This window comes from Schistocerca nitens, chromosome 8 (genome assembly GCF_023898315.1).
Source record: "Schistocerca nitens isolate TAMUIC-IGC-003100 chromosome 8, iqSchNite1.1, whole genome shotgun sequence".
Lineage (NCBI taxonomy): Eukaryota > Metazoa > Arthropoda > Insecta > Orthoptera > Acrididae > Schistocerca > Schistocerca nitens.
The window spans coordinates 126,009,300-126,033,830 of record NC_064621.1 but is presented as its reverse complement, the minus strand read 5'-3'; the positions used below and the strand labels follow the sequence as shown (position 1 = coordinate 126,033,830).

Below are 24,531 nucleotides of genomic sequence, written 5' to 3'. Positions count from 1 at the left end.
ATATATATATATATATATATAAACACATACACACACACACACACACACAATGCTATGTAAGATGCACATATTTGAAAACAACAAAACCTAGAAAATTTCAGGGTTAAAATAGGAGGATCAAGACATAGAAATTCCAGGCGTAGAAAGAAAGCCTTATGTCATTTGATATCACGTCAGTGTATTCTTAAAAACCAGTATATGAATCAACATCATCAAAAATGGAATAAGCAAGGGAATCCACCAAACACATAAATTGAAGAAATGGCAATCATTCTCAGGACTATAACTGGTCAAAATTAATATGAGTTCAACAACAATTTTTACTGTGAAGTACAGTATGAGTATTTTAGAAGGCTTTCAGTTTTGTTGCCAAACATGTTTCTCTGCTTTTGTTTTCTATGCATCTCCAGCAACCTGTTTTACATATTGGTTTTCTCACTATATTTAAATATTATGTATGTTATGAAACAGTTCAAAATATGTTATTACATTATAGTTGTTTGGCTATATGTACGCCCGCATCTCGTGGTCGTGCGGTAGCGTTCTCGCTTCCCACGCCCGGGTTCCCGGGTTCGATTCCCGGCGGGGTCAGGGATTTTCTCTGCCTCGTGATGGCTGGGTGTTGTGTGCTGTCCTTAGGTTAGTTAGGTTTAAGTAGTTCTAAGTTCTAGGGGACTTATGACCACAGCAGTTGAGTCCCATAGTGCTCAGAGCCATTTTTGAGCTATATGTACTTTAACAGCAAGTTTCTCAGCACATGTTACGCTAGGCTTTCAACAGATTTTTGTTCCGTTTACGATTAGTATAGTCCTTTTTAATTATATGCACCACTATGGAATTATTACTTGGTTGTTCTGTACAGTTCACGATGTCCTATTCTTGACACCTGCATACACGTTTCACATCTATACTTCCTTTTCACGAAGGTATTTCTAAAACTTTTAGTTTGTTTGTGTGTATACTGTCTGTAGTATTACCAACTGCTGACTACCGTTACTCTGTAGCCTTTCGATGCATAATGCTGGGAGTACACGGTTCCTTTATTTCATTTGTTTGGTGTTTATGTGTTTTAGCGGGAGGGGCGCATTGGGTAAGGTGGGGAATTTGGACAGTGGGAACTTTCTTTCAGGAGTGCTAGTTCTGCAAGGTTCGCAGGAGGGCTTCTGTAAAGTTTGGAAGGTAGGAGACGAGGTACTGGCGGAAGTAAAGCCGTGAGGACGGGCCGTGAGTCGTGCTTGGGTAGCTCAGTTGATAGAGCACTTGCCCACGAAAGGCAAAGGTCCCGAGTTCGATTCTCGGTCCGGCACACAGTTTTAATCTGCCAGGAAGTTTCATATCAGCGCACACTCAGCTGCAGAGTGAAAATCTCATTCTGGAAACTGATAATATTGGTTTTATAGTAGTCTGTGCTTTATTTTTATGTAAGTATGGAGGAGGTGATGGCGGTGTTGGTGAGATTGTATGAGCTATAGTTTGATATAGCTTTGTTCTATTTCTCGTGGTTTTTATGTTGTCTCTCTGGCTTACATGGAGACTAAGTTATTACTTATATTAATTTGATAGTTAATTGCTTTCTTATTCATTTAAAGGCCTCTTGTAAATGGAAGTTCCCTGTATATTTAGCAGCTTTTTGTTATATTTCTTTATTATAAAATTTTACCTTGTTGCAGGATTGGTGCTTGATGGACAATCGTTTTCAGAGGCACAGAAAAGGTTGAAGGTCGATTTTCATTCGTTCAGCTTCTTATACGTTATTTCTTATGTGTTTTATAATTTGTGCTTGTCGTTCCCAGATATACTGATCACACACTCACTGGAATGTGTAGGATGTATCGTAATTAATACTGAATACTGACATGGGTGAAAATATACAACAAAAGCAAAATATTCGAATAAAATAAGATTCGCAAACGAGCCGTTTGTGAGATAATGGCAAATGCATCATTTTTCACTATTAATTATTATAGACACTGTATATGTTGCTTGGGTTGCGTTACTCCACGGCAGACCGTCAATGCATAGTATTAATGTTCGTTTTTGGAGCATCACCTGCGGCCAGCTTTGCGAAAGAAGCGGCGACACATTCTGCGCAACCCACCCATTATTTTGCAGAACAATGCGGGGGCGCATACAGCCCAAGCTGTGGCTGCTCTGTTTGGTCGTTGGGACTGGGAAGTACTGTACCATCCACCATACTCCCCGGACGTACGCCCTTGTGACTTTGATTTGATTCCGAAGATGAAGGAACCACTTGTAGCATTCGCTTCAGAACTGTTTCAGAGATTCGACAGGCAGTAGGCCGTCCCATTCGCACCATCAACAGAACAGGCTCTGCTAACGGAATACTACGCCATCCACATCACTGGCAACGGGTTCTACACAACGCTGGTGACTACTTTGAAGGACAGTAACAGGTGCAAACACGTAACTCTTTTGTATCGGTTGTGAATAAATAGTTGCCCCTATTTAAGTTCCAACCCTCGTAATTATTTCTTCAGTTCATTTAATAACCTGTGTGACGATCTGCGTGTGTATGATAATTTATATAATGATATTGATCTATCTTTCAATCGGTGGTTCTGTTCTCTGTGACTGTGTGTACTGCAGTATTCGTGATCCTTGTGGACTTTTGTCTTTTGTGGTTCTCTTATCTTTTCCATGTTATCTTTTAACTTTATTTGAATCTGGGTCCTGTTATCGAGTTTTAGTGCAATATGGGAGCTATGTCCATTGGTTTGGTTTATTTGTGGAATTGTTTCCACCTGTCTTCCATGTTTTTGTGCGTTATGTGGGATTTCATTCAGTCTGTGTGTCCTGCGTTGGAGAGCTGCTAGCTTATGGTTTTGTGGCTGATTTTGTGCCTGTTGTTGTTGGTCGTCTGTAAATATCAAACTTGTGATTGCCATCATTGCTAATTATTGTTGTGTCCAGGAAATGAACATTTTTTGGTCTTCCTTTGCCTGTAGTGGTTTGAAAGTTGTTCTATATCCTACTTATGTTTGCATGGAGCTTGTCTGTTTTAAGTTTACCAGCCAGACATGTTACATCGTCAACAGGTGTGTACCAGATGAAAATATTATAGTCTTTTTGTGGTTATTAAGCAATGATTTCGTTGTAAATGTTTTATGAACATATTCCTGATACTGGAGAGCTCACTGGGAAACCATAATTTAAGTAATATTTCTTCTCAAAACGGAAATGATTTTGTTCTGTAAGTCCGCAGCTCGTGGTCGTGCGGTAGCGTTCTCGCTTCCCGCGCGCGGGTTCCCGGGTTCGATTCCCGGCGGGGTCAGGGATTTTCTCTGCCTCGTGATGACTGGGTGTTGTGTGATGTCCTTAGGTTAGTTAGGTTTAAGTAGTTCTAAGCTCTAGGGGACTGGTGACCATAGCTGTTAAGTCCCATAGTGCTCAGAGCCATTGAATTGGATTTTGTTCTGTAATTAAATTTATACTATTGGTTATCTCTTTAATGAGTGGTCAGTTTTTTGTTTGTTAGTAAATTCTCTGAAACACAGTCTGAAGTCCACATGAAGTGGGAGCACACATAACGAACTTAGCAATTCCACAAACATTTTCCCATCTTTCTTTCCATATGGATAACACGTACTGTACATACTGATTCCGCTTACAGAAACAGCAAAACTACACGAAGAGAACCGATGCAGAGAGATGAGCAGGTTCCAAACGAGGGCCTCCAAAGCAATACTTATTCAAGACCTCCTATCGCCTGAAACAATCATTTGCACCAATGGCTCCTTATTTCAAAGTACTGAGCCTGAGGTGCACTATCGTCTGTATAATTTTGACATCTGGAGTGCCTGCTTCCTACGTGCACAAAACATCGTACGACGTGAGCTACGTGCTGCAGACGTCACATGAAACAGCGGCCATAGAAACTAGCTTGACAGTTTACGGTTACGTGTTCAGCCTAATGCACAGCCACTATCGAAACAGAAAGATACGCACCTCTCATTCGAAAATCATACACAGGACGAGTCACTTACAACGTGACTCCATTTATATTAAATGAAAGGAACAAAGTTTTGAAACGAGGTTTCGGCAGCTAATAGTCTACAACACAGAGGAGTACGTAATTTTCTTATATTGATAGGGAGACTTTGTGGAAAAGATACTTAGACGTCGATAGGACAATAAAAACGTCATCTTCCATCAACTCATATGATTGGAACTGAGGTATTTACCCTTTTCTATTCTTATTTTTTAAAGGATATTCGGGCCTTACGAAAGTCCAGCCGGTTTGGTTGAAATAAAACGAAATATGCCTGGTTTAAACACTTGAAACCAAAACCAATTAGTCTCTTATTTACCACCATCGTCATTTTCTCTAGATGTCCGTGTACACGCTACAAGTTTCTTATACATTGTGAAGCGTTATCGACTGGAAACCTTGCCTCTCCATTTCCCTACACACATTGCCGTTAGCGAGTAAAAGATCTTTCTCTGTTTTATGAGCGTCCTATTTATATCAAGACTGCACCATGGTGTCCTATGTGAGATCGTGTAAAAGACCGCAAGGATGAACAGCAAATAAGATAATGAGTCTTTTCTAACCCGCAGAGCAGAATTTAAGGGCTTGGCTTGTTAAGCGTGTCACTCACAGAGATGTATACAGATAAGTAACTAACCACGGTCATAACTTGTTATCGTTGCGCAAACAAGGATTCACATAACCATACTCAAGGTAATGATAAGGATGACTGTCTAGGAGAAAAGTACACTGCATCAGGGACAAGAGCGCTGTGATAGATCCTTGTCAGACTTACACAAGAAGCTTAAGGGATATAATCTAGATTAGTAACAGCCAAGGATCCCATGGCTACAGTAGCACTCTACATAGTCTATAAAATAATCTGCAATTATTTCGAGACTAAAAATTAATATCGAACGCTATATGCAACATTAGTTTTAAATACGTCCGATGGATACACCATATCACCCCTGCGAAGAGATAGAGAACACTTCAATTGTCGACAGGAATCAGTAAATTTATAAAAACGTTAACTACAATGTGAATTAGCCTACAAACTTGCCTGAGGTTTTGCTGACTACTAGAGACGTAAATGTTTATACAGCAATACTTGTATAATCTTCTAGGTACTAATACAATTAATGTTTAATGGAGAGCGTTCTGTCGAATGAAAGTACGTAATGCGGAAAAATCTTACAGCAAAATTATGTGAGGTGTAGCGTAATATATTACACAAAGAAGTAAGCTTGTATATAACGACGAAGATTTTAGAAGAATATGTGATAAAACTTGCAAACCTTACGAGCGTTTCTATGAGATTGTTTCGCAATGTAAAATGAATAGAAATAACTGTTTTCTTTCGATCATCAATTTTATTCCCAGTGGTTTACTCGGTACAGCGTTTGAGCAATACTTCTATCTGAGTTTCCTCCACATGTGCTGCGCTAAACGTATCTCCCGTTTCCGACCGGCGTTCTTGTGGTCAAACTCTCAGCTGCACATCAATCACAGATAAAGATTGCTTTCCCCACATACCAGCGATACTATCGGTACTGGGAGGCAAAGACGTACTAACGAACATGTTTCTCACTGCTACTTTTAGAACACTGTACTATCTATTCATTATATTGTGAATGAAGAATTGTGTGGAAGTTGCACCACTGATCTTATATTAGTGACGGGCAATCTCATCTTATAAAAGTCAGGTTAAATACAATCGATAGAAATTATTCGACATTGTTCGGAAGGTGTGTACTTCACATTCCACAACGGGGATCTGCTTCCGTGTCAGGCTTCTGTCGGGACATCTGAACTGCAAAGTGAGGCTCTCATGACCTACAGGCTATCGTTTGTTGTTGTTGTGGTCTTCAGTCCTGAGACTGGTTTGATGCAGCTCTCCATGCTACTCCATCCTGTGCAAGCTTCTTCATCTCCCAGTACCTACGGCAACCTACATCCGTCTGCATCTGTTTAGTGTGTTCATCCCTTGGTCTCCCTCTACGATTTTTACCCTCCACGCTGCCCTCCAATACTAAACTGGTGATCCCTTGATGCCTCAGAACGTGTCCTACCAACCGATCCCTTCTTCTAGTCAAGTTGTGCCATAAGCTCCTCTTCTCCCCAATTCTATTTAATACCTCCTCATTAGTTATGTGATCTACCCATCTAATCTTCAGCATTCTTCTGTAGCACCACATTTCGAAAGCTTCTATTGTCTTCTTGTCTAAACTATTTATGATCCACGTTTCACTTCCATACAGGCCTACACTCCATACAAATACTTTCAGAAATGACTTCCTGACACTTAAATCTATACTCGATGTTAACAAATTTCTCTTCTTCAGAAACACTTTCCTTGCCATTGCCAGTCTACATTTTATATCCTCTCTACTTCGACCATCATCAGTTATTTTGCTCCCCAAATAGCAGAACTCCTTTACTACTTTAAGTGTCTCATTTCCTAATCGAATTCCCTCAGCATCACCCGACCTAAATAGACTACATACCATTATCCCCGTTTTGCTTTTGTTGATGTTCATCTTATATCCTCCTTTCAAGACACTGTCCATTCCGTTCAGTTGCTCTTGCAGGTCCTTTGCTGTCTCTGACAGAATTACAATGTCATCGGCGAACCTTAAGGTTTTTATTTCTTCTCCATGGATTTTAATACCTACTCCGAATTTTTTGTTTTGTTTCCTTTACTGCTTGCTCAATATACAGATTGAACAACATCGGGGAGAGGCTCCAACCCTGCCTCACTCCCTTCCCAACCACAGCTTCCTTTTCATGTCCCTCGACTCTCATAACTACCATCTGGTTTCTGTACAAATTGTAAATAGCTTTTCGCTCCCTGTATGTTGCCCCTGCCACCTATCGTTTATCTACAAGAAAAGACTGAAGGGAAATTCAGTGCCATTCTTCGAAGTATGAGACACAGAATCTATAGAAGATAGCACAAGACGATATCAAAACCAGCGGAAAAATGCTCCTATCGGAGCACAAAAAATGCAAATTTCTTCCTGCTTATTAGAAAGAGTGACGAAAAAGTAGGGTATCAGCTGCCTCATTCTACCTTCCTCAGAACCTTCAAACATTTTCTCAAAAGTATTCTTGCTACACTTCCACCCCCGATACTGACTATGCAGTTTAAAAATCCACTTCACCCATTCCAAAATGTGAATTTTGTTGTCCATACATCTCGAATTTCTCGTGCGGAATGTAGATTCCTCCCTTTTATACGTTTTATTTTCAAAGACAGCGCTAAAGTATCGTTACTTGTTGTGAAAATTCTCTATTGCAGTATAGCACAGGTTATATTTCTTCCAAGTATTCCATCATCAAGTAAAAAGATCTGTCCTTACCAGCTTTATACTTTTTCGCTCTACATCACAAGACTAGAATAATTAACTCATTTTTGGCGCATTACGGAGTGCTAAGTAAATACTCTACCTCCGTCACAGAATACCTCGTCACTTTCGAACTCTCTTAAGGTAACCAAATGCCTCGGCACTTACGAAATCTCTTAGGTTAGCCAAAGAGCAGGACAGAGGAGTTGTATTATCATGTTAATACCAACCATCACTGTATAAATTCGATAATATAGGTGATTTTATTACGATGGCCATCTTTCCCTGCGTAGGCGGGAGACTGTTAAAAGATTTCGCTGCAACGAAAACCACCTAGTTGCTGCTCCAATTCGTGAACGAAGTCTGTGATACTCTTGCCCTCGCTTCCACCCACCTGTCTATATGTCACTGATATGATGCCAAAATAGGTAGTAACCATTGTCGAATAACTGAAGATGTACAATGCTACTTACGATTTGTTAGTCGGTTGCTTTGTCTTGCTGGTGGAAGTAAGCACTTACAATTTCAGTGTACTGCTCTCGAACTAATTCTGTTGAGACCCGTCGGTCTATGGGGGCAGTAGGATGTTTCACTCTCTCCTCCACCGCCACAATACCTCCACCCACATCCCCATTGCCGCCACCGGATCGCTTGCGAGCAGTTGCAACCACTGCCACTGTGTCGCACACCTCCGCCCACACGTCGGGGCTATACCGCTCCCAGCCAACAAGCCACCGCTCCCTGTGCAGAACATCTGTCAATGATTCCAGGCTCACAAAAATTGTACAGTTTTTCTCAGAAGGACTGGGCACTTAAATGTCGCTGGGGATAAATACCAAGATGTTGAACAATATGCTTCCAGTCCTCCCAATTGCAAACCGAAAGGTTCCGAGATGTATTTTCGAAGTATGCCAGAAAAGTAGACCCAGTGAACAAAAGGAAAATACCAGCCCGTAAGGACCAGAAAGATACACTATGAGAAATTAGTGCTCATATGGAGGCAAACAGATAGTCTTTTTTCTGTCGCACTATTTGGAGCGGAATAGGAAAGGAAATGACTAATAGCGGTACAGAGAACCCTCCGCCACGCACCACACAATGGCTAATCAAGTACGAGAACAGATGTAGGTGTAAATTTACCTTACCAATTAATATGTCGGTCCATCCATTAATAGGCACAGAAAACTCATAAAAGGATGTTGTCTCTTATGTACCGACAAAACAAAGGACGCAACTTGTGCTACTGATTGTTTCCGGTGAAAATTTTTGTATTAGCCCCTTATTTTCCCACTACAGTCACTTCGGAAGTCGTATGTTAGAGACTGTAATATGTTTGTCCACAACACGCAGAATAAGCGCTATAGAAATCACCTCTCAACTCTCGTTTCATGAGAGTATCGCTTACCTGCCATGTTCTCACGATCTTTCAGTCTTCGATATATGACATTTGAAACCACCTGATTTCAACGAGTAATAGAGGTCCCCCGCCAGGTCACAGACTCTTGCTAATTATTCGAAATACCATCACATTCCGACAGCACTGTTTCATTAGCTGCCGAATCCTATCGTATTCACATGTAGCATACCTACATTGTACGATTCTAACAGTGTCACAAAGCTTCAAATACACCATCAATTGAATCATTTACATAGCAGCAACAGCTTCACACCTCCACGCATAATTCACTGCTACTACAAGAGTAGGGGGAGATTCGCCACTTAATCACGGCACTGCTCATGTTTTTACCTCCGTGTGCTGTTCTACATCTACATCTGCATTTATACTCCGCAAGCCACACAACGGTGTGTGGCGGAGGGCACTTTACATGCCACTGTCATTAGCTCCCTTTCCTGTTCCAGTCGCGTATGGTTCGCGAGAAGAATGACTGCCGGAAAGCCTCAGTGCGCACTCGAATCTCTCTAATTTTACATTAGTGATCTCCTCGGGAGGTATAAGTAGGCGGAAGCAATATATTCGATACCTCGTCCAGAAACGCACCCTCTTGAAACCTGGACAGCAAGCTACACCGCGATGCAGAGCGCCTCTCTTGCAGAGTCTGCCACTTGAGTTTGCTAAACATCTCCGTAACGCTATCACGGTTACCAATTAACCCTGTGCGAAACGCGCCGCTCTTCTTTGGATCTTCTCTATCTCCTCTCTCAGCCCGACCTGGTACGGATCCCACACTGATGAGCAATACTCAAGTATAGGTCGAACGAGTGTTTTGTAAGTCGCCTCCTTTGTTGATGGACTACATTTTCTAAGAACTCTCCCAATGAATCTCAACCTGGCACCCGCCTTGCCAACAATTAATTTTATATGATCATTCCACTTCAAATCGTTCCGTACGCATACTCCCAGATATTTTACAGAAGTAACTGCTCCCAGTGTTTGTTCCGCTATCATATAACCATACAATAAAGGATCCTTCTTTCTATGTATTTGCAGTACATTACATTTTTCTATGTTAAGGGTCAGTTGCCACTCCCTGCACCAAGTGCCTATGCGCTGCAGATCTTCCTGCATTTCGCTGCAATTTTCTAGTGCTGCAACTTCTCTGTATAATACAGCATCATCCGCGAAAAGCCGCACGGAACTTCCGACACTATCTATTAGGTAATTTATACATATTGTGAAAAGCAATGGTCCCATAACACTCCCCTGTGGCTCGCCAGTGGTTACTTTAACGTCTGTAGACTTCTCTCCATCGAGAATAACATGCTGTATTCTGTTTGCTAAAAACTCTTCAATCCAGCCACACAGCTGGTCTGATACTCCGTAGGCTCTTGCTTTGTTTGTCAGGCGACAGTGCGGAACTTTATCGAACGCCTTCCGGAAGTGAAGGAAAATGGCATCTACCTGGGAATCTGTATCTAATATTTTCTGGGTCTCATGAACAAATGAAGCGAGTTGCGTCTCACACGACCGCTGTTTCTGGAATCAATGTTGATTCCTACAGAGTAGATTCTGGGTTTCCAGAAATGACATGATACGCGAGCAAAAAAGGTGTTCTAAAATCCTACAACAGATCGATTCTCCCGTAGCACTCTCCATACAGTGACGTGGTCAACGCTACCTTGTAAAAGCAGCAACTTCTCTGACGCTGACATTAGGTTCAAAAATGGCTCGGAGCACTATGGGACTTAACTACTGTGGTCATCAGTCCCCTAGAACTTAGAACTACTTAAACCTAACTAACCTAAGGACATCACACACATCCATGCCCAAGGAAGGATTCGAACCGGCGACCGTAGCAGTCGCCGGTTCCGGACTGCGCGACTAGAACCGGCTGACATTAGGGTTATCGTCAACTGCACGAAGAATTGCCTCGTCCATTGGAGGTGTCCTCGTCGTTCTAGGTCTTCCCCAGTCGCGAGTCATAGGCTGGAATGTTCCGTGCTCCCTAAGACGCCGATCAATTGCTTCGAACGTCTTCCTGTCGGGACACCTTTGTTCTGGGAATCTTTCTCGATACAAACGTACCGTGCCACGGCTATTGCCCCGTGCTAATCCATACATCAAATGGGCATCTGCCAACTCTGCATTTGTAAACATTGCACTGACTGCAAAACCACGTTCGTGATGAACACTAACCTGTTGATGCTACGTACTGATGTGCTTGATGCTAATACTGTAGAGCAATGAGTCGCATGTCAGCACAAGCACCGAAGTCAACATTACCTTCCTTCGATTGGGCCAACTGGCGGTGAATCGAGTAAGTACAGTACATACTGACGAAACTAAAATGAGCTCTAACATGGAAATTAATCGTTTTCGGACACATGTCCACATAATATCTTTTCTTTATTTGTGTGTGAGGAATGTTTCCTGAAAGTTTGGCCGTACCTTTTCGTAACACCCTGTATACTTCGATACATATCGTAATCACAACCGCTACGTTTCCGGGAAAAATTCCAGAAATTTTTTTTCCATCACGCATTCAAATGGAATATGCCAACATATACGATCCTAGCAGCATCCATATGATGCTTCTGCTTCACAGATCAGCCACGTAACATGAACATATCTGGCTCACAAGACTCATAGAGACTACGCAGCGTGGAGCTGTCTTATAGACGTTACTGATCACCAGTATGTATCTATTAATCACAAACGGGTCTACGTGTATCACTATTGATACAGCAACTGACGATGACCTCAAAGTTATAGTGAAATCTGAGAATATGAAGTGAGGTAAGAAGATGGAGGTATCTATGCAGCATACTGACATATTTGTCGAGGAGCAGTTGACGGCTGTCTCGGCACTCCCTTCTTTATCAAAGTAGCAGTATTATTGCATCAATATTCATTGTGCTTGGTGTTGCTACGTTAAAATTAACAGCTTGAGAGTCATCACAGGACGTATTTCCAAACCACCAAAGTGCCGTGAACACGCATGGTCTGCAGGAAGTGCTATTTGCTGCAGTGGAGCGAGAATAGATCTGTGGTATTGTTTTGCTTAAGATAGTGGGAGCACTGAGATGGGGATGTGCTGTTAGTGATTTCAGTCACTCAATTAGGATCAATGAAAATTCACTGCAAGATGGTATATCTACTCCAACAGATTTGGCATGCAATAATTGTGGAATTCAAAGCATGCAAACACAGTTATTTGCGAAATACTGTCGCACAGTTTCCAAACGTCACTCAGTGCTATTTAAATACAGTAATGTTGTGCATGATGCTCCCTCCAACATTAACAAATGTGCTATTAAAAATACAGTCTTCTGTGGCGCATATGCGTCCCCATTTGATTTTGAAAAGTAATTTTCTTAGCAAGTAATCCAGCAGGGCGATGGAATGCGATGTGTGTAATTTAATCTCCAAACGCCCATCAGAGTTATTTAAGGACAGTGACACTGTATGTGGTACTCCCTCGCGTCACTAACAAATGTTACATTGAAACTGGAGTGTTCCATGTCATATACATGCCTACAGACTCCAATATTATTTGGAAATGTAATCTTCCTAAAGAAAAAATGCCCAGTAATCCTATGGTGCATTGGAATCAGATGCATGTAACATTGGTCCCAAACAGCTGTCAGAGCTGTATAAATACAGTGACGCTGTGTAGGTTACTCCCATCTATAATTAACAAATGTTCCACTGAAACTACAACCTGCCGCACCAAATACATCCCATACGGATTTTTGAAATGTAATTCCGTATCGCTAGCATTTAGACAGGATCACACTCAATCAGTCCATTTCCGTAGCTATAAATCAGAGCTTAAAAACCAGTTTCTTTTTAGCGGACGAAGATATAAATGTTTCTCCCAAACATTATGTAGCCACACATTTCCCTTCTGATTATCTGAATCCATAAACTAGTAGTCGTTCGTAGAAGACCACTGCAATAATACGGGTGATGGTCCATTTCAGCATAATCCGTTCTGCTTTAGATGATTTTTTTCATATTCCCTCTACATCCATACCAGTTTCTCCTTCTGATAGTGGAATATGCTACAATGTCTCTACAGTGTGTAGACTCCCCCTATTAAAGTAATGATACATGACATCATCCTTCCATCCAGCACCATCAATCACCAATTCCGGTTACATCTACTGTGTAAGGCTTTATACTAAAGTAATATTATGCATGGTCATAGGCAGCACTCATATTTTCTTTTTCTCCCTGCAATAAACCCCAATACAGAATCTAATCGCTACTAGCTTAGTTGTGTGTACACGTCGAAAAGCACTTGTTATAGGATCAGATGGAATTCTACAGCACAGATGTTAACAATAGTACCCTGAAGAGGTACGAAATGATTTTGTGAACACTTAGCGCAAATGCGCTATTTTTCTACATGTACGTGTATTGTCTTCACTTGGGGGCCTCCATGGTAAACGGTAAGTTCAGGACAGAATCGTGGTAGAGCTCATAAGTGGATTCACCACGTGTTATGTTTGGGATGGGGTTCGAAGATGGATCTACAGACAATGTGTTTGGGATGATGGTTCAAATGGCTCTGAGCACTATGGGACTTAACATCTACGGTCATCAGTCCCCTAGAACTTAGAACTACTTAAACCTAACTAACCTAAGGACATCACACACATCCATGCCCGAGGCAGGATTCGAACCTGCGACCGTAGCGGTCACGCGGTTCCAGACTGAAGCGCCTAGAACCGCACGGCCACACCGGCCGGCTTGGGATGATGTCTGAATGTGGATTCACCAATGGTAGGTCCGGAGTAGGCTTAGGGAGCCTTTCCATGTGAAACTGAAATACATACATGCAGAAAAATAGCGCAGTTGCGCTATGTTTAGTCAACTGTACTACATTTACAAGCAAATTTTGAATATGTGGCCAGTAGTGATTTCATGGTCGCACGAGCCGAAGTGTCAGCGTCTTCGATCTTTAGTGTTGGATGTATATAAAGTGAGCTCTGAAAGCTTGTCGCTCTGTAACATAGTGGATGTCTGAGGGTGTTGGGGATATATGTCGGTGGGTCGAACTGTTTATCTAGCACAGCACTTGTAATCTGTGCTGAATGGAGATACAATCACATTCATCTCTTGAATCAGTATCGTTAAGCAGTTCAAGGTGTGACGTTTGGGAGACTAGGTTAGCTCACCCTAAATACAGAATATACTGTGTGAGACTGGCGTCTTTCGAAGATTGGTCATTAGCAATTAAGCAACGTCCTGAGAAACTAAGCTGGATTCTTTGGTTGTTGGTGATGGAGAAGAAGCCGCGTATTTCCGTTGTGGCTGGAGGGTTGAAATATTGGGATGAAACGAATATCCCAGGGCTTGAACATGTTGTGTGGTTTCCTATGCGCTTGTTTGTGCGTTTTGTGAGGGGTAAGGGTTTTGTGAGAAATATCTGTCAGAAGAGAGACGCAAAAAATTAGTTGCAGCTGATGTTAAACTCCGTTAAATCTCCTGAAAGCACCAACAGAACACCATGTGATTGTGAGAGTTTCTGACAATGCTCACCTGTGTAAAATCTGCTTCGAAGAAGACGTGAAAGTAGTATTCTTTCCGTGCAGGCATATCGCTGCTCGTGTTAAATGTGGAGCTACCCTTACTTGATGTGCTGTGTGTCAGAGACCTGTATTACCTACGGTAAGAACATTTTTGATGAAGGCAACGACGCTGTAAGATATACTGTTGTTTTATGATGTACTTTTTATACTTCGTTAACACACATTGTGCAGCATAAAGCATTATCGTAAAAATGCGTTCTTTTCTTGTGTTTTCATAGATCAATCACACTTAGATCTGCTCTTAATATGATAGCCGCGATTACGCTGTGATCTTAACATCCCCTGATCTTTGTCGAAACATGGAACTGGCATACAATACTATCATTCTGTCAACGTATGCTGTCTTCCATGGGGTTAAAAAAAACATAATTTCATCCCCCCAGCAGAGCACTATTGTTAAGATGTGTGCTATAAAGTTCCATATGATTCGGTAGCAAATGCTTTGCTACATGTACTAGTAACTACTAGATTTTGTGTTGTGGTGTGTTGCAAGAAGAAAAAGAAAATCTGAGTGCTGCCTCCTGCCATGCATCGTATTACTTTAGTGTAAGACGTTACACTGCTGATGTAATTGGAAATGGTGGTAGAAGAAGCTTGTTTTCCTAATGTATGAACTACACTCCTGGAAATTCAAATAAGAACACCGTGAATTCATTGTCCCAGGAAGGGGAAACTTTATTGACACATTCCTGGGGTCACATACATCACATGATCACACTGACAGAACCACAGGCACATAGACACAGGCAACAGAGCATGCACAATGTCGGCACTAGTACAGTGTATATCCACCTTTCGCAGCAATGCAGGCTGCTATTCTCCCATGGAGACGATCGTAGAGATGCTGGATGTAGTCCTGTGGAACGGCTTACCATGCCATTTCCACCTGGCGCCGCGGTTGGACCAGCGTTCGTGCTGGACGTGCAGACCGCGTGAGACGACGCTTCATCCAGTCCCAAACATGCTCAATGGGGGACAGATCCGGAGATCTTGCTGGCCAGGGTAGTTGACTTACACCTTCTAGAGCACGTTGGGTGGCACGGGATACATGCGGACGTGCATTGTCCTGTTGGAACAGCAAGTTCCCTTGCCGGTCTAGGAATGGTAGAACGATGGGTTCGATGACGGTTTGGATGTACCGTGCACTATTCAGTGTCCCCTCGACGATCACCAGTGGTGTACGGCCAGTGTAGGAGATCGCTCCCCACACCATGATGCCGGGTGTTGGCCCTGTGTGCCTCGGTCGTATGCAGTCCTGATTGTGGCGCTCACCTGCACGGCGCCAAACACGCATACGACCATCATTGGCACCAAGGCAGAAGCGACTCTCATCGCTGAAGACGACACGTCTCCATTCGTCCCTCCATTCACGCCTGTCGCGACACCACTGGAGGCGGGCTGCACGATGTTGGGGCGTGAGCGGAAGACGGCCTAACGGTGTGCGGGACCGTAGCCCAGCTTCATGGAGACGGTTGCGAATGGTCCTCGCCGATACCCCAGGAGCAACAGTGTCCCTAATTTGCTGGGAAGTGGCGGTGCGGTCCCCTACGGCACTGCGTAGGATCCTACGGTCTTGGCGTGCATCCGTGCGTTACTGCGGTCCGGTTCCAGGTCGACGGGCACGTGCACCTTCCGCCGACCACTGGCGACAACATCGATGTACTGTGGAGACCTCACGCCCCACGTGTTGAGCAATTCGGCGGTACGTCCACCCGGCCTCCCGCATGCCCACTATACGCCCTCGCTCAAAGTCCGTCAACTGCACATACGGTTCACGTCCACGCTGTCGCGGCATGCTACCAGTGTTAAAGACTGCGATGGAGCTCCGTATGCCACGGCAAACTGGCTGACACTGACGGCGGCGGTGCACAAATGCTGCGCAGCTAGCGCCATTCGACGGCCAACACCGCGGGTCCTGGTGTGTCCGCTGTGCCGTGCGTGTGATCATTGCTTGTACAGCCCTCTCGCAGTGTCCGGAGCAAGTATGGTGGGTCTGACACACCGGTGTCAATGTGTTCATTTTTCCATTTCCAGGAGTGTATATGGAAGTGTAAAGTCAATGTTTTACTCGATCAGCATGTGAGACTGGGATAGCTGAGTAATCGTTAATATAGGTGAGACGTGCCCTCTACCATGCGCATAACATCCGCTTGCAGTGTATTTGTTTTAGTCATAATTGTCACTGGAACCGTTAACTGCCGTAAAACGCCTAGTAGTAAGCAGCTGGGGCGAACTGAAGTAGGATGCAAATGTCGGGTTCGGTTTCATTTGCCAGAATTTTAAGGGAAGCTATCCAAACACTAACAACTGACAGGTCGGTGAGCTAATTCGGAAGAGTATGTCAGGCTCAAACTCATCTGCATGGATTTTTAAGGAGGATGTGATCCGCCTACTAAGATGTAATGATGTAGGAGACGAGTGCCCACGAATCCCATCAGTATGTCACAATACGGATTGTTGCACTACAATTCAGATGGAGGTGTAGAAAGTACCAAGGCGACTGCTCTTGCTGGAGGAAACATTGACCCTGATTTGTTCTGTTTGTTCTTGGTGGGTAATTGGTTCGCGATGTACAGTAGTTGGATAAGCTCGTAACTAGTGGGTGTGCTTTTAAATAAAGAACTAGCATTGCGCTTATGAGTACTACCCGTTTCGATATACTTTGCTCTAGACAGAATACAGTGTCATGATCGGTAAAAATTGAGCAATGCTGTGATTGAGTCCCAAATCCCCCCCCTGTAGTTGTGAAATACGCGTGGAAGGCTGTTGCACGAATTTAAATCATTCAATGGATAGCGTACTGGAAGCTCTGTGATACTGTTGGATTCGTATTACGGAGGTATGCTCCATCTGAAAAAAGGTGATGTATTTCTCACTAAAAACTATGCTAGCAACGAAGACTCTGACCCCATTAAACTATCGTATTTCTGATGTAGTAACCATAGGAATACGACAAGGAATATTATGACATGTACAGGGGGATATTTATAGGGAACCATACAATATCAATGAGTTGTAGGTGTTATTCTTCTGAATTTCTTTGTGGAGTCCGCCTACATCCAACATGGCTGCGATTTTCCTCTTGTACCTTAGTGTGCTATTTTTCTTGTTGTGATAGAACTCTATCTAGTTAGTGCCTGGTGGTGAACTAGACAGCCTTCTATCTAACGGAATAGTGCTGTCGGAACGTCATGGGGTTTCGAGAGAATTAGTAGGGGTTTCTTACTTAGCGGGAGGACGTGGTGGACATCTGTTACTCGTGGAAATCAAATGCTATATATCGAAGACTGGAAGATTCGTGAGAATTAGGCAGGAAAGGGGAGTTTAGAAGTGAACTGTATAACGTTTCGAAGTCTTGTGGGCCTCTCACATAAATCTCGCAAAGTGACTGCACTGAGAGAATTAGTGGCTAATACGAAGATTTTCAACTAGAAACAATCGGTAGCAAAAGTTTCGTCTCTTATTTTCTCGATAAATAAGAGACAAATTCATCCGTCAGTCTTGTGTGCCTATAAATAGTTGAAACGACATCTTCATAGGTAGCGTATATTTACATTTACATCTGTATGCATACTTGCCAAGCCATCGTACGGTTCGTGCGGGAGAGTACCCTGTCCCACTAATAGTCATTTCCTTTCCTATTCCAGTCCAAATAAAGCAAGGGAACAAAGACTGTCTATATACCTACATACGAGCACTAATTTCTCATATCTTACGGAATGTATATTGGTGACAGTAGAATCCTCTGTAGTCACCTTCAAATGTCGGTTCTAGAAATGTTCTCAATAGAACATCACCTCCCCTCCAGGGTTTCCTATCTTAGTTCTCGAAGCATCCATCCACTAGTTTGGCGAGAACCAATAGGAAAGTTTCTTCCGAGCTGTATTCTCAGAGACGCCCAGGGATCACACACATTTGGGATGGGGTCGTCAGCGAACAGATATTCTGCTTTTGCGCAATGGGTCTACCTTTCCAGCATATTTCAAAATCACATCTGACAATGTTTCGGATTGCAGGTGGGAGGATTGGAAGCATATTGTTCAATATCTTGGTATTTACGGTCAGCGACGTTTAAGCATCCAATTCTTCTGAGAAGGATAGGACAACTTTTTTGAGTCCGGAGTCATTTACAGTTGTCCAAGGTGAGACGTGGCTTGTAGGCCAGGAATGATACAGCCCTAATGTGTGCGCAGAGGTCTGCAACCCGGTGACAGTGGTGGCAACTGTTAGCATGCGACCTGGAGGCGGAGGAGGGGATGGGGGTGGAGGCATCATGGTGTAGAGGAGAGTGAAGCATCTGGCTGCCCCCACAGTCTGACATCTCAGCAGGATTAGTTTATGGGCAGAATAGTGGAATTCTAAGCGACTTCAAGGCAAATAACAGAGAGAACATAATTGGTATTGGATATCTACATGCTTGACAAGGGCGATGTACTTGAGGACAATATTATGGAAATGGAAGAGGATGTAGATGAAGATGAAATGGGAGATAAGATACTGCGTGAAGAGTTTGACGGAGCACTGAGGGACCTGAGTCGAAACAAGGCCCCGGGAGTGGACAACATTCCATTAGAACTGCTGATGGCCTTGGGAGAGCCAGTCATGACAAAGCTCTACCATCTGGTGAGAAAGATGTATGAGACAGGCGAAATACCCACAGACGTCAAGAAGAATATAATAATTCCAATCCCAAAGAAAGCAGGTGTTGACAGATGTGAAAATTACCGAACTATCAGTTTAATAAGTCACAGCTGCAAAATATTAACGCGTGTTCTTTACAGACGAATGGAAAAACTGGTAGAAGCGGACTTCGGGGAAGATCAGTTTGGATTCCGTAGAAATGTTGGAACACGTGAGGCAATACTGACCTTACGACTTATCTTAGAAGAAAGATTAAGAAAAGGCAAACCTACGTTTCTAGCATTTGTAGACTTAGAGAAGGCTTTTGACAACGTTAACTGGAATACTCTCTTTCAAATTCTGAAGGTGGCAGGGGTAAAATACAAGGAGCGAAAGGCTATTTACAATTTGTACAGAAACCAGATGGCAGTTATAAGAGTCGAGGGGCATGAAAGGGAAGCAGTGGTTGGGAAAGGAGTGAGACAGGGTTGTAGCCTCTCCCCGATGTTATTCAATCTGTATATTGAGCAAGCAGTAAAGGAAACAAAAGAAAAATTTCGGAGTAGGTATTAAAATTCATGGAGAAGAAGTAAAAACTTTGAGGTTCGCCGATGACATTGTAATTCTGTCAGAGACAGTAAAGGACTTGGAAGAGCAGTTGAACGGAATGGACAGTGTCTTGAAAGGAGGATATAAGATGAACATCAACAAAAGCAAAACGAGGATAATGGAATGTAGTCAAATTAAATCGGGTGATGCTGAGGGGATTAGATTAGGAAATGAGACACTTAAAGTAGTAAAGGAGTTTTGCTATTCAGGGAGTAAAATAACTGATGATGGTCGAAGTAGAGAGGATATAAAATGTAGACTGGCAATGGCAAGGAAATCGTTTCTGAAGAAGAGAAATTTGTTAACATAGAGTATAGATTTAAGTGTCAGGAAGTCGTTACTGAAAGTATTTGTATGGAGTGTAGCCATGTATGGAAGTGAAACATGGACGATAACCAGTTTGGACAAGAAGAGAATAGAAGCTTTCGAAATGTGGTGCTACAGAAGAATGCTGAAGATAAGGTGGGTAGATCACGTAACTAATGAGGAGGTATTGAATAGGATTGGGGAGAAGAGAAGTTTGTGGCACGACTTGACTAGAAGAAGGGATCGGTTGGTAGGACATGTTCTGAGGCATCAAGGGATCACAAATTTAGCATTGGAGGGCAGCGTGGAGGGTAAAAATCGTAGAGGGAGACCAAGAGATCAATACACTAAGCAGATTCAGAAGGATGTAGGTTGCAGTAGGTACTGGGAGATGAAGAAGCTTGCAGAGGATAGAGTAGCATGGAGAGCTGCATCAAACCAGTCTCAGGACTGAAGACCACAACATCTACATGCTACATAACGAATGTTACCACCAGTTTTGGCATCAGAGGAAGTGACTACCTAGCCTGTGGGAAGCTCCCAGAGATGTCAAAGAAGCGTCTCTAATGATTACCTGGCGAGTGTAATACAACTGCAGGAAAAAGATTCTCATCTTGCAAAGGGACTCTCATGATTAATTTAATTAATTAGTCAATCAACTTGATATCAATGACGCGCTGCTGGATTGGTGGAAGTGAGGGCAACAGTATCACAGCTGTGATTCGCGAGTTGGAGCAGAATCAGACGTGTTTTCGTTGCAGTGAGGTCTTTTAAGGAAATTTCAATCGCTCACCTACACAGGGAGAGATGGCAATCATAAACAAATTAACTACGTTACCTTATTTATGAAGTGATCGTGTGAAAATGATATTTCCTACTCCTCTATGCTGCTCTTTGGTTTTCTTAAGAGATTTCGCAGGTGACCAAGCATTTAGCTACCTTAGGATATTTCGAATGTAACGTGGCATCCTGTGACACAAGTAGGGCACGCTGATAGTACTCTGTCAAGAGTCAAAAACGTGGCTTCCTGTGACACAAGTAGGGCAAGAGTCAAAAATGCGTTTAATATTATAGTCCTGCGATGCAGGTTGTAACATATTAAGCTGACAAGAACAAATATTTTAGCTGATGAAAGAGTACTGAGAGGAAATATAGCCTATGCTGTACTATTGTAGAGGATTTTCACAAGTAACGATACCTCAGCGACGTGGAAACGTGCGTATCCTCCAGTTTCTTCTGTCTTTGAAAATAACTCGTATAAAAATGAGGAATCTACACTTCGTATGAGAAATTCGAGATGTGTGATTTTCATTTAGGATAGTTTAAAGGAGATATTTTTAAACTGGAGAGTCAATATCGAGATGGAATTGCAGTTAGAACTACATGTCCAATCTGCACCTGTCTTAAGTGTGGTGGGGTTTAGGCATGCCCATTCGCAGCCAGTGGCAGGAGTGGTCACGATGCTTTGGGTGACTGGAAGCCACGGCTCAGCCTCTCGCTACTGGCAGTTATAAAGAAAGGCTATGACCTGTTGGCTCTTGCCTGCAGCCACGGGGACAAGACCTAACGGCGGTGATCACAGTGCCCTCTTCGTGGCTGAATAGCAAACTAACCAGTATGCTGGCTTAGCGGCGACAGAAGCGGACTCGTATTTAATCTCCGAATTTTTACATGGAAATCTGAGAAGATTCAAGATGGATTCAATATGCTGGAAGATTATTACCCCCATGTAAATTGATCGGTTGACGGCTGGGTAGTCACCGTGACACTCTCTCCGGCCTCTGTGCGCCTGGCACGGCCAGTATGTGGATAACGTGAGATGCACGAGCAGCTGCTGGTGTGGCCAACACGTGTGCAAACCTCTAGTAGTCTCCCAGCCAAAGCGGCTGTAGCCCCCCAGGCTCCTGCAGTCGATGCTTCGTGATCACGTGTGTGTGCGATAGGAAGGTTTTTTTCCCCACGTATGTTTAATGTAAAGTGGGAAAGTTGTGGTGGTGGTGAGCCGGACAGCGTGTGGCGGAGGGCGCTTGTGTTCACAAACGCTGGTATATGCAAGACTTTTGATGTATTTAGCGCTACTTTGTGGTGAGAGTTTAATTACTTAATTTGCAAACTGTATGTGTGAATGCGTGTGTGTGATTCTCAAATGTTGAAGTACTCATATATATTTTATCATGAAAATGAATCATGATAAGGCGGTGGTGAGTGTTTTAAGCGATCTGTTTGACTTACACCTTCCAGATCTCTTTTACCTATCTTCTCTCCTGTAAATTGTTAAATAGTTAATTTGATAGGGTAGTGCAAATGTACTATTTCCTGTCATTTTTAATATTGCTATTGTGCCAGCTACCCATTTATTCTGTGATGTCATGAGAGAGTGCCAGTTTTACTGCCCAAATAAATAGAACCACAACCCAACATTTCCCACCATTTAATTAATTAATGTTTAAATAAATAAACAATATGTTGCTCGAATTTACCTCCCATTTTCTTCCCTCAGTCTGGTAGCTCAATACAGTCTTTTTCCCCACCAATTCACATGTGGGGTGAGTGGAGGCACGTGTAGGAATATCCACAATTCGGATAACTCCCTCAAAATAAGTAAAGTAAATAAATAAAGAGAGTAAGTGCCATTCTTCCTCTCAAGTAGCTCAGCAGAGACTGCATCTTTTTTTCACCAGTTCATAAGAGGGGCAGGAAGGAGAAATGGGGAGGGAGCGGTGGGTAAGTGGGGGAGGGGGAAGGAATAGAGGTGGTGATTTCAACAATGTCATTTGCACACATCTACAAAAAGGGAGGAGGGAGGACCCCCCCAGGGAGAGCCGTTATCTTGAATAAATTACAACTGCCCCAGTTCTCTCTGTGTTCCACTACTTCTGCCCTATCTTGTAATTCTCTGCTCTACTGTGCATTCCATGATTTTGAAGTTGAGCGATGAAATTCCTTACATGTGTCAAAAAGTAAATGTCACACGGTTCGCAAAGAAAGGTACATTTAGGTGGTATCTGTTTCACAATGCAGGTCAGTTAAGTATCATTATCTATAAAGCTTTATCTAGTGCATCTTGTATCATGATGCAAATAACTGTCAATTCATAATAAGATATACGTATTTCATTATTAATCATAGCTCCCGAGTTTTACTCCAGAAAAGGCAAAAGATAATTATCAGATACACTGAAAAAATGTCGAATAAAAGTGCTACGACGAAGACTCGAACACAGACCAGCGGTTTTGTGGTGTAACGCATTGAACACTCGGCCGCCAGCCTCGATCTACTAGAGATGAACATCTGGCTTCACTGCAGCCGACCTCAACATTTTCAAACTTGATGAAACGACATCGCCAATTACGACAGCATTGGTCACGGGGTTATCGAGGCTGGACCGTGGATCAACGGAAACTTGAACCCTGGTTGGAGGAATCATGTGTCTTTCTATACCATGTCGATGATCATGCCCAGATACGACGTCATTAAGGCGAACAGCTACTCAAAGCATCCACTGCACGGACGCGGACTGTTGGGGTCAGTATTATGCTATGGGAGACAGTCAGCTGGGCTTCCACGAGGTCTTGGTAGTAGTCGTAGGCACCATGACAGGTACGAACTATTGTGAACATTATTGTGGACCACTTTCATGTCTTTACGCTTCATGTTTTCCCCAATGACGAACGCATCTTATCGAGGCTGGACCGTGGATCAACGGAAACTTGAACCCTGGTTGGAGGAATGATGTGTCTTGCTATATCATGTCGACGATCATGTCCAGATACGATGTCATTAAGGCGAACAGCTACTCAAAGCATCCACTGCACGGACGCGGACTGTTTGGGTCAGTATTATGCTATGGGAGACAGTCAGCTGGGCTTCCACGAGGACTTGGTAGTAGTCGTAGGCACCATGACAGGTACGAACTATTGTGAACATTATTGTGGACCACTTTCATGTCTTTACGCGTCATGTCTTCCCCAATGACGAACGCATCTTCCAGGAGGACAAGTGTCCGTGTCAGAAGGCCAGAACTGTACTACACTGGTTTAAGAAGCGTAGTAATTGATGCTTCAGCTACCAAATTTGGTTGATTTGTACCCGATGAAACCACCGGCCCGCACTTACGGGATTAACTTGGTCTGTGCGCAGATATCTGATGCCACATAGCTCCAAAACCTACCAATGACTTGTCGAATCCATGGTACGCTGAATCCTTGCTCTATTGCATTACAAAGGTAGAGGAACATGCTTTTAAGCAGGCTGTTCATAATATATTGGTTTACCAGTGGATCTCAGAGAAATTGCAGCTTACATTCATGAACTTACCGTGTAGCGCAATTTTCCAGTCGGAGGAACGGCGTAAGGAATCCCACGAAAACTGAAGTATGGGACTCCCCTCACGGTTGTCGTCTTTAAGCCAACAATCTGCAGACCAGATGACAGTGAAACGGTGGTCCTATTGTCTTGCTGCAAAGAAACAAAGTTTTCGTTGATTGTATGCGAGAACTGTCCTGAAATGAATGGCAAGACGAAGTACTAGATCTGTTGCTGTTGCGAAGCCAAACTGCGCAATCTGCAAGCGTGTACAGCAGAACCTGCCTTATTTTAAGTACACTTCACCATTTTTATGCCCAGGTCCCAATTATTAAACACATCATCGGTGTATTGGCAGCA

At 43.1% G+C, this 24,531-nt stretch overlaps 1 protein-coding gene across 2 annotated transcripts in view; it reads right to left on the bottom strand.

Moving 5' to 3' along the window:
* The window catches only part of LOC126198895 (acetylcholinesterase-like), a 186,445-nt gene that overhangs the window by 149,427 nt on the left and 12,487 nt on the right, over nucleotides 1-24,531 (bottom strand). For both annotated transcript variants that reach the window (XM_049935514.1, XM_049935513.1), the window contains exon 2: nucleotides 24,184-24,324. In XM_049935514.1, the coding sequence (XP_049791471.1) occupies nucleotides 24,184-24,324 (141 nt within the window). The remainder of the gene's footprint in view (nucleotides 1-24,183; nucleotides 24,325-24,531) is intronic.